We start from the raw sequence: 11,516 nt of genomic DNA, 5'->3' as shown, positions 1-11,516 counted from the left end.
TTTTAAAAGGTATAGTATGCAATTGGTTGGCAGATCAAATCAATTAATGCATGCGCACCACCATATATTACTAATCCTCGAAACTCTTACATGTATTCAACAGCAGGCAAAGGTGAAAGTGGGGATAAGACACCAGTAGCGTGTTTCTGCATTTATAGATCTCAAGGACAGATACGCTCATGAATGCAGTAAGCAGTCAAGCACTCACAAGTGCGCAGCGCAGTGGTGCAGACCGTATTAATGGGTGCAACAGCAGTGGAGAGCCTAAGAACTTAAGCCCCCTTCTTGTCTCAAGTTGCTAAATCAAAGGGCTAAACAGGAATTTACACACCCAGGCAATACAAAAATCCACCCTGTTACACTCCACCAGCCACTTTAATTAAATGTTCTTAAATGCCCCCATCTGCAAAACATTTATGCTGTCAGGTTACTGACGAGGGCATGTGTTAAGTTAGCCTTTAAAAATATACTTCTATTTGTATTTCAGTATTTTGTAATACACCCTAGTAGCTGGCTATATTGTAACAGATATGGTGTCCTCCAGCTGCCTAAATTAAAAAGGCCACAGCTTTGGCTCAGCTTTAGCAATGCATAATATCATCAGAACACTAGATGCTGAATACAGCATGTGCAAGAATGGTGATGTCGTCTTGACCTGCAAAGCATGCTGGGATTCTCTTTACGTATTGATTTGGAGATACATTTTTGCAAAACAACAAATATTTTACAAATAACTTTTACCACACTCATTATTTTGTCATGTGATTTAGTGGTAGTGGTAATGATGATCTTGCCTATACTGCATACAAAACGTCTGGAAAAACGAATCAATAAAAATAAACCAAAGAAATTCATTTAATAAATACGAATGTGCGTATAATGCCGTTTGCAAAACACACTCTCCACAATTTATACAAACTGACAAACATGACTTTTTACACGTGTAATCAAAAGCAGTTCCTTAATTTAATTTGTACTCGAATTTCCAATAATACAAGTACTGTGCAGATTTCACTCTGCGAATTCCTGTGGCACCATCAAGTCGCAATTACAATCGACTGTCAAAAGTACAAATTCTCTTAAAATTTAACGTTAAAGTTTTGACGGCACAATTCCGAGGCAGCGTACAAAGGCAGTGTTCGAGATTTATTGTTGTTAAACAAATCAGCCACGGAACAAATTATAGAGATTAACAGTGGCAATGTAAGATGGAAAAATCCGAAAAAATTGTGACAATAAATTTCAAGTGAATAAAAAAAAATCCAGAGCATCTGCTATACACGCAAAGGCTCCAACCAAAAACAAAGCACGCCGAAATAAAATCCAGAGCCAAATGAATCAACATTTTATTATCTTGCTGCTAGATACATTACCTGAATGAACATTACAACAAAAAATACAAATGCATAAAACAAACTGAAATATTAAAGTGACTACAAGCGTCGACGTTCCAAAAGTTATGATGACAGCATATGGTGGTACACTTTACACTGTGCAAGAAAATAGGCAATGGTACTCAGTTTTAAATACAAATCCAATCACGTGCGACCAGTCATAATCACATGGGTGTTTCAGAAATGTGGGTACAGATAACAGGACATTAAGGCTGTTCTGTTTCATTGCAGCCAATTCGTTAAGAAACATATGCTGACGAGTCAAACGTGATTGGCTGTGCACACACAATTTAAAGAGACCGAAAGGTCACCTTGAGAAAGCAGCATGCTAGCCTACTTACAGTATTAGATGGAGTTGAGAGTGAGAGGCTTCTACAGGAAGCTAAGCCACACAGATAATGATTAAGCGTTGTTGTTGCAATTTCCCACAGGTTGTCCTTTGCGCCTCTTGTCGCGAAACGAAGCATCCGTTCGGAAATCTCACGGAGCAGTGCAACAACCCTTATTGTTTAGAGAACAGCCCACGGCACCAGATATCGCCTCTGAAATCCACCGGAAGAAACTGTCACCTACGCAGTAGGTGGCAGCACTTTGCCAATCCATACGCCACCGAGACGAATGTTCGTTGCATTCCAGTGAAACCCGATCATTTTCATATTCAGAGCTTGAAATTAAGCCAAATTAAGTGCAGAATCAAATGTGTTATGGGTTTTTGTGTGTGTGTGCAGTCATTGATGATAGGGCTGAGACCATCAACTTGCTACACTTGGATTTAATCCCAGGAACTCTGCCGTGCAAGCTCAGCGCCCTCGACTCTGAGCCACCTGGTCACCTCACAAATGCTTAAGCAAATGCACACAATAGTTCGTTGACTTGTGGTTGGTCAAAAACACATGTCGAACCCGCCACTGTGGCATGAAATCATGGGACGAAGAAACTGCTACGTTGGCCAGGTCTTTGTCTCTCAGAACAGTCCTTACATAAGACACATCCCCACGAGTGCACAGCAAACCGTATCCTTTTTCCACTCAGTCGACAAATCAATGCCTTGCGCAGAAGAGTAGCGGTGCAGCAAACTTCCAAGGCCAATTTATAAGGGCAAGGTCTAACTTTGCACCTCAACAAAAGTCCCCAAAAGCCTTGCAATAACATCAAACTAGCCAAGTCCCCTTGAATTCAGCCTGCTGTAGAGCTCGCCGAATTTTTTTTCATCTCCCCGTTCCTAACTCCCCGCCGCATTTGCTGACCGTTTGTGCTTTATGGAGGTCTTAAAAAGGTTCAGCAGTAATTAGGAGTGCTACCCATCCACCTACCGCACCCCCACCCCCCTGGGGTACACAACAGGGCATTTCTGCTTGGCTGCTCTGTGTGAAGAGACGCAGCTCTTGAGTTCGCTGCGTGTGGAGAGGCAGGGAAATGAAGAAAACAGTTGGGGGCAGGAGGTAACAACACGCTATAGCTACAAAAAAAATCCTTCTCTTTTAATGTTCCAATTACTGCGGTGTTATTATTTTACGATGCCAACAATAGTATTAGCGCATGCTATGGAAAGGCTGCTTATTTCTTTGTAATTGCACAATCCAAAATGTACTGTGTTGATGCATTAGGTAATTAACTGGCCCTAGTACCATAATACCCATATCATATACCGCTTTGGAATTGATGAAAACTGATGGAGTATATGCGGATGACCCGAATGGCATATAGCAATAAGTATTTGTTGTTGCACAGGAAAGATTACTGATGCGTAAATATCGTGTTATAAATATGGCTCCGTCACGCACTTTTGGCCCCAGGTTCTAGCTAATTTGAAAACCGCAGTTATTTTATTCTTGATAACACCACATAACTGGAGTCTGCCCTTTCTGACAAATGATTATAATCTTATACAAAAGACTAAGAGATGCTCATAAATTGACATCCTTTTGTTCCCAATTCTGCAAGACACTGATTTTTACGTTTTAGATGTGACAGTGATTGTGCAGCATTTCACTTTTGCAAGGACAAGCACAAAAGGCAGCGATTTCAATAGCACATTGTTTTATGAAATGCAGTTCAAAGAATTTTGAACGAACATTATTATGCTATGTTGTACTCAATGGGAAGAACAAAATGATTTTTTTTTGTTTACCCCTGTGCTATATGGCACAAACACGTGGACATTGGGGGGGCCCACAAACTAAAAGATATAATCGCTTAGGAACAGGCAGTCAATAAAAGGCATTCTCACAGCAACCCGCAAACAAAATGCAAAGCTCCCGCTGCTCCCCTTCGGAGCCGGCGTTTTCTGCGCATGCACTTTGCGCGACTCTAACCTCCACGGCAGAACTGCACACGGTTGAGTTGCAAGTCCCCTCCCCCCCCATAATCCCCGCGTGCAAGTGACCACGGCGGATCCACGTCGGTCGACACTTCGCGGCGTTGTGCGACCCCGCTCAATTGCCGGGAAGGGGATAGAAAAGGTCACAGTCCTCCTTGTACCTACTCCCCCGCCCCCTGCCCCGGCGAGATGAAGTGATCGAAATAAGTAAACCCCGCAAAGTGCTTGAGCGTGGCTGCACAGGTAAAGGGATATTTGGGACCTTTACACCCACTGTGCCCGTTACCTGCGACCGCTACGGAACGACAGAAACACCCAGCGTGGTGGATATTACCGACTGCCCACTGCCAAGAGCCTCTTCAGAAAATGAGCCTCGTCCCTTTTTTTCGCGCGCGCAAGCCGCAAGTCATTCGTTTAACCGATTACAAAGAATCTCAATGTGCCTTTGAAACTAAAGTTTGCGGTGCATGTACGTTCGTTGCATGTCAGTGCCGGCGTTATAATTTAGCGGTCTGTTTGCGCTATTCAGCCGCTGCAAATTAATCTCCGGGTAAAATCGCAGTGTACGTCACGCCAACTTTGGAGGCTTTCTTATTAATTTTTAATTTTTGGTGAAAGAGCACGTGCTGATAACTCCGTGCAGTTACTACTCGCGTCTGAAAATTTGCGAGGATCAGCGGTGACCGATAATCTTCACTCGCATTTGAATGTAATCTCTATATGGTGTAATGCGCACAGAAAAATATATAAATGCATTTTGCATTCTTTTAATCTCATCTTTGCTAAGCATATAGCGTTGCCACCTCCCGCAGTGACGCATCGTGGAGCTAAAGCCGACCATCCGTGAGCAGCGAACACAGGGGACAAATATGGGAGCTTTTTTGCCAGTATCAAGTTGACGTGAGTTTTTTTTTCTGCAGCTCTCCGCACATGTAGAGACGATGACGTTGGTCCCCTGTATAACGATATAACAATAGGTTTGACACTTTGTGACAATAAAACAGGTGCTAAGATGTATATATTACCAGAGCATGTTTTTTTTGTTTGCAAGGTCACCACAAGTGTGTGGTTCATGCAGACAAGATTCCTTGAAAAAGGATTCCGTTTGGTGTTTTAACATCTTAGCTCCTATATTCTTGGTTCTTTCGGTAAAGTCACGTAGAAGGGAAATAATAAAAGAATACAATATAAAACAATAAAAATTCTCACGACGTTGATTTTTTTTCCAATTTTCTTGCTGTGGATTTCACACCTGATGATGATTGCTTGTGTTGCAGTCGAAACGTCGTGAGAATTTTGACTGTTTTATATTTGTATTATTTTATTATTTCCCTCCTACGTGACTTTACCGAAAGAACCAAGAATATGAATCCCTGCAGTCACGAAAGCTTTAAATCTAAATCTTAGCACCTGTTTTATTGCCAGAAAGGGTAACAGCTATTGTTATATTGTTATACACAGAGGTGTGGACTCGAGTCATGTGACTTGGACTCGAGTCATACTCGAGTCATGAATTTTATGACTTGCGACTCGACTTGGACTTGCATAACAATGACTTTGTCCCACCTATGAGATGTGGACTCGAGTCATGTGACTTGGACTCGAGTCAGACTCGAGTCATGAATTTGATGACTTGCGACTCGACTTGGACTTGCATAACAATGACTTTGTCCCACCTCTGGTTATACATGGGCCCAACGTCGTCGTCTCTACATGCGCGGAGAGCTGCAGAAAAAAAACCCACGTCAACTTTCTTGGCAGGCAACAACAGGAGGAGTAAGCTCACCCTATCGTGCACTTTTAAATCTCGATTTAAAACTCTTTTTTTTTTAACTGGTTTGTTGTCCTTCCCCCACACCTCCGATTAGCACGGTTGGCTACGTACGGTGCAACATAAGTTCAACATGCAAATATTGATTTATATTTGAAAATGTATCTTAATAAATCAGTTTTTTTTTATATGTATCCACATATTTGACAACATTTTGCCACTTTTGAGTTGCTAAATAATTTTGGCTACACTTGCCTAATTTCTGGCCATGGGCATATTCATCGAATTATACTTCTGGGTTGTATTGTAAAATCACAAGCGGTACATGTTTAGTAACCTCTAATTGAGAGTGATTCCTTCAACATTTGAATTTTATATATTTTTCATACAACTATTTGTTAAAAGTATGTTTGACACCTAAATATGTGGGTACGTTTAAAAAAAAATCAAATCCTATGTTTTTTGCAGCTCATTGTGATAAACATTGCATGTAGCGGTGAACTTTCTTTTCAGGCAATAAGTCTAACATATGGCATCCATTTGAAGCAGCTTCTGAAATGGCAAACAGTATTGAGACGGAGTGATTCGAATACATTTAAAATAATTCGAGCTTCTCGAATATTTATGGTTTACGAGCGACAACAAAGGCAAACGCGCACACACATGTAATTCTAGATTTGAAGCTTTCGTGACTGCAAGGATTCATACTCTTAGGTTTTTTTGGTAAAGTCACGTAGGTAAATAATTATAATAACAAAATAAAATAATAATAAATGAAAATAACTCAATAAAATGAAATTTAGTTATTAAATTAAATGTAGTTATTTTCATTTTATTTTATTATTCTTTTTTACCAACGTGACTTTACCGAAAAAACCTAAGAGTACACACATGTAAAACAACATAATTCCACCATCTCTAACCACTTTGCCATGTGTGCTCACACAAGAAAAACATAGATATACATCTAACGACATGGCTATGATTTGTCTCATAGCTTATCTTTAAACAGTCAACTAACTGTTAAAGGGGGTACTCGGAATTAAATTGTAGACAACGAGCCGTTGCTTAACCCTTAATTTATATAATTTACTTATGCATAATACAAGTTTTTGGGCTAGATGGCGAAAGTCTAAATGTGTCGTTAACCCTCTACCACCACCCGACACAGCCAGTAAGGTTTGTGGCGTAAACAAAAAGTGCTAATTATGTACTACTTCAACCCACAGGGGTGTGTTGGAGAGTAAATCCACAACATTTACAATTTGAGTAGTACGACGTTTCGCTTGGTAATTATATCCAGCATCATCGGGCGATTTTAGCAGTCAAACGTCGTACTACTCAAATTGTAAATGTTGTGGATTAACTCTCTAACACACCGGTGGGCTGTAGTAGTAACCAATTGGCACGTTTTGTTGTTTGCGTGACAAACCTTACTGGTTGGCTGTGTCGGGTGGTGGCGGGTTAACGACACACTTATACTTCCGCGATCTCACCCAAGAACTTCTATCATGAATAATATTGGGAGCGAAAGCTTACGTGTCAAACTGATAATTTACTTACTTCGCTGGTGACAGCGCACTGCTTCTGTATTGGAATTAATAAGACATATCTGCGAGCGTGTAATACAGGGTTCAGCTTCTTGGTTCTTTTGGTAAAGTCACGTAGAAGGGAAGTAATAAAATAATAAAAATAAAACATAATAAAATAATATTTTTATTATTTTATTACTTCCCTTCTACGTGACTTTACTGAAAGAACCAAGAAGATGAATCCCTGCAGTCACGAAAGCTATAAATCGAAATTTAATACAGGGTTGCCACGGGTGTTGTGCTATGACCTTGAGAACGTTTAAAAGATCTTAACCACCCTCTCCCTCTGCTGGACCTTCAACTTGCCACATTAAAACATCTATTTGATTGGTCTTCCTAACAGCAATTTGATTTAAGTGACAGTTACTTTACTCATTGATCTTAAGTACTAACTCCTACCTTAAACCCTCACTTAGCAGCGTCACAAATTCAAAATTAATGGTCATATCACTACCCTATAAACACCATGGACTTGTGTGAAACAGATTTTATAGCAACAAAACAGAATTTCAAGGGCACAAGTGGTGATGACTGCAATGGGTATTTTCCAAACGATGCTGCAATAAACAAAATCAGCCAGAGTGATTCTGAATTATCACCTAATACTATTAATGTTCACCACGTGGTCGGATAATCCAGATCTCTGCTTATTATCAACATCAATATGAAGCACTTATCAAAAAAGTAATTAAAACATTTTTAATTGGTGGTGGGGGAGGGGGATAAATGCAAGGATGGACATAATTTTTTGAACATGAATGTATCACCCCATGCTCTAAAGTTGGATAGAGAACATTGCAACAGCTGTAATAGAGCAATATTTATACAACGCATTCCTTCTACTCTAGACACTGCCGCCTCCTCCTGTGAACGTGAGCCAATGCACATTTTCTGAGTTTTATGAGTCAGAAGAACGCCGTTATCCTAGTCCAGATGTGTAAGATTATGATAGTGCTGTTATGTGTGTTAAGCACAACACCCGGTGACACGTGGCACGTGAACCCTGAGTGGGCCTCCCTTAGGTTAACTCAGCCTCAAAGCAGTGTTGGTCAACAAAGGCGGCCATGAATTGTCCTAGATCCACCATTCCCTCGTGTGTCGTGCCAGCCTTAATAGGTAATCACTAACAGCACTTGTACCTGACAGTCTATTAAGCTAAATGAGGGATCTTTGTCTTTGCTTATAGATGTATAAATTGTTTTCTGTTTTTTCTTACACTCGAAATCAAAGCCAATTATTCGCTGAATGGTCGATGTACTAAGTGGCATTACCCAATTTGCTGGGAAAAAGAACTGTAGAAAAGCATGCATTAAATGTAATTAACAAAGGAAACACACTGCAAAGAACGATAAATCAGAAGAATTTGTGAGCTTTCCACTTAGAATGCAAATTTAAACTGAGGCTTTTGTACACATTAAAAATGCCCAAATTGGTCAGAGTAGAGAATAACGGCTTTCAGTGAAAACCGTCGTGTCCAAATTGTAAAAAGCGCACGAAAAATCTTTGGTTGAATATTAAGTATTGTAATGCATACATCACCCTTCCTGCAAAATAAACCTCAAGTCTCCATTGGTTCTCATCTGGTACAATAAAGTATATCATTCCGTCAACCAGAATGTGAAAATAAATAAGATTGATACGTTACTTCGTACTTGTTAAGCAACTAACTTTACCGCCTTTAAAACGTTTTAATATTTTATACTGCTATGCAGACATGGGAGGGGGAGCAGTGGCACAGTGGTTACTGCACTGGGCCAAGAACCCAAAAAAAAACTAATTCGATTCCTGGGCAATGTTAACACGAGTGGCGAGTGACATCGGAACCCATCCTGGGCACACCCTTCACCAAGCTGCACTAACCAGCATGGTGAAGTATGGTCAAACAACCCCCAAGACCAACAAGGCATTAGTAGGCGTAAGAGGTGGATTGACACAGGACTACTATACAGACATTAACTTAATCATGAGCATTAACCCAGAATATTTATAAATTAGCTTTTTTCTCTGCAGGTGCCAGTACACTATTTAAATTGAGAGAAATCCAAAGGTACGAGACATAACCTTTGAGAATGCTGAGACAGATGTTGAGCTACCAAAAATAACATTTTCAAAAACATGCTGAACAATGTTCAATGTGAAGCAGGATCTGACTCAGATGCGCCTCGTGAGTACCGTTTCACTCAAAACGTTGGAGTAGGCACCAAACTAAAGACCATTTATGTCATCAAGTTGGGCATGCAATGCATCATGGGGGAAAAAGGTTGCAATACGCACATACCGTTGTTGTGTAAATGCGATGCACTAGGGCCTTGTGCACCGACGCCAGTTGATCACGAATTTAAATGTGAGCAAGACTCTAAAGAAATCCCTGTTTGTATAACAGATTTGTTGAAGGTATTCGTTTAATGATGATCATATCGTGTACATCCACATATGAAAAAGTAATTTATACGGCAAATGATACTGAACGTTTATATTATGTAAATGAAACAAACTGATTATACATGTTTAAAGCAGTCATATTATTTTCGTGAAATAATGCTTAAGAGCAAATGCATCGATGTCCTGTCAGTAATTTTGATACTTTTACACAAAGTTGTGATAGTTAGGTGAAGGCTAGTAGAACCTTGCATAAAAAGAAAAGTGTGAATGTGCTTTTGGCACTCTTAACATGTCTTTTTCCTTCATAACATATCTACATACCGTATTTTAATTAAGCTTTACACATTTTACACCTGCCTACACACAATCCCACATTTTCTCCCAAAATTATCAAAATATATGCTTGTCAATGCGGTGGCAAAACTTTATAACTTGAAGCTACACTGAGTAAGCCGTCCAGATTTATTCACATTTCATTTCAATGTAATGTACCAGCTTATTTTCAATACAAAGTCTGCACTAATTCACTTAGTCGTTCTGTTAACAGCGTCTCTCCGCTTCAAAAATCGCTTGCTAATTCCAAAAAGCGCTGTCAGCAACTCGTAACATTACTGAGATGCATAAAAATAAAAACAAACTGAAAATGCACCGTAGTATTTCGACTGAAACAATGAGCAAATTCACAACATGGCCCTGGCAATAAAGTTGCATTCATCAAGGGTAAATAGATGGGAAGAGTTAAAAAAAATACTGAGCAACTTGTTTGAGACGCTCTTACTTTCAAACATATCGACTTTAAAGTGTTTTCACTGCGCTTCCCCGAGCTGGTTGCCGGCAGCTTGTGGGAGGGATGGGTGGTCCTGCTCATTGGGGGCGTTGAGGATGCGCCGGTGAGCCTGCCGGAGGTACTGCTGCTGCTTGAAGTACACCTTGAAGGCGCCCTTGATGGCCACGAAGGCGATGCCGCCCTGCGCGCAGAACAAACGCGGTGGCGGAGGAGAAGCAGACGGCACGCATGCGCGCCATGCCGCGGTGTCAGCGACGAAGAAATGTCAAATCTCGGCGCGCCACCGCTCGTGCCGAGCGGTGGAAATTGCGTGCGCTCGGATATTGACGTTCAGGTTGACCTTAGCAAAAATAATAATAAAATAGTGAAAGGCATTTTATACCAAAGGCTTCTCAACATTTGACTTGGTGAGCTTTTGGCTCGGCTGATCACATTGCTACTGGGGGTCACACACAACGGGTTACCAGCTCCAGGAAGTGTTTTTGGGTTGCGCCACGTGTTGTTCGGCGTGATGTCCGACGGTTTGCTCCACGTGCCGGGAGCTTCTTCAGGAACCGAATTGACTTCCACATCATGGCCGAACAAAACATGCATTCCAAACCGGGCAAAAAACACTCAGAGAGCTATACAGAAGAACTGCGACAATCCGCGCAGTATCTAAAATGGGTACCAATTGAAACATTTTAAAATTAATACCCACATATGGAGGAGAGACTGGTCCCTGCCATGAGAGAGTAGAGACACTTTGTGCCCACATGTCACACGTTGATAGGTGGCCATTCAAGCCTTGAAGAACGATGAGCCTCGGTGGACACCATGGGAACATGCAGATGGGGTGCTCCTCCTCTGCCCGAAACGTGTAATTCGCACCTTTATTTAATTAATTTCACTTGGATCCCACTTGGTGCCGTATGAAAGAATGTGCGGAACGATCGATGGTGTTCACGTAAGCGTCACAGAACAGGGTGCCAGGGGTGCTCACTGCCACCAATTGCGGACTCAAACTAAACTTTATATTTTAGCAGATAAGGCACACTGTGCTATGTAGCTCTCTTTCAGAAGCGACCTGTCCACAAATGATAGCTCAAGGAAGTAGCTTATCACGTGGAAATTTATTGCAGCCAAATACTCTAAACGCATGTTTCTAAATGTGGAGTGAAAAACCGGTGGACCCGGAGAAAAATCCACGTGACCAAGGGGAGAACATGCACACTCCAAACATACAGGCATCGTCAGGGTCGGGATCAAACCCACGACCTCCTGTATACTA

The 11,516-nt window shown here is 41.1% G+C and overlaps 1 protein-coding gene across 2 annotated transcripts in view; it reads right to left on the bottom strand.

Annotated features, from left to right (window-relative positions):
• Positions 1 to 1,322: 1,322 nt before the first annotated feature.
• MARCHF5 (membrane associated ring-CH-type finger 5) overlaps positions 1,323 to 11,516 on the bottom strand; it is a 187,117-nt gene continuing 176,923 nt past the window's right edge. For both annotated transcript variants that reach the window (XM_078593207.1, XM_078593208.1), the window contains one exon: positions 1,323 to 10,427. In XM_078593207.1, coding sequence (XP_078449333.1) covers positions 10,266 to 10,427 — 162 coding nt within the window. In that variant the 3' untranslated portion in view covers positions 1,323 to 10,265. The remainder of the gene's footprint in view (positions 10,428 to 11,516) is intronic.

Source organism: Lampetra planeri, chromosome 4 (genome assembly GCF_965212315.1).
Source record: "Lampetra planeri chromosome 4, kcLamPlan1.2.h2, whole genome shotgun sequence".
NCBI lineage: Eukaryota > Metazoa > Chordata > Hyperoartia > Petromyzontiformes > Petromyzontidae > Lampetra > Lampetra planeri.
This window is presented reverse-complemented; position numbering and strand designations above follow the sequence as displayed.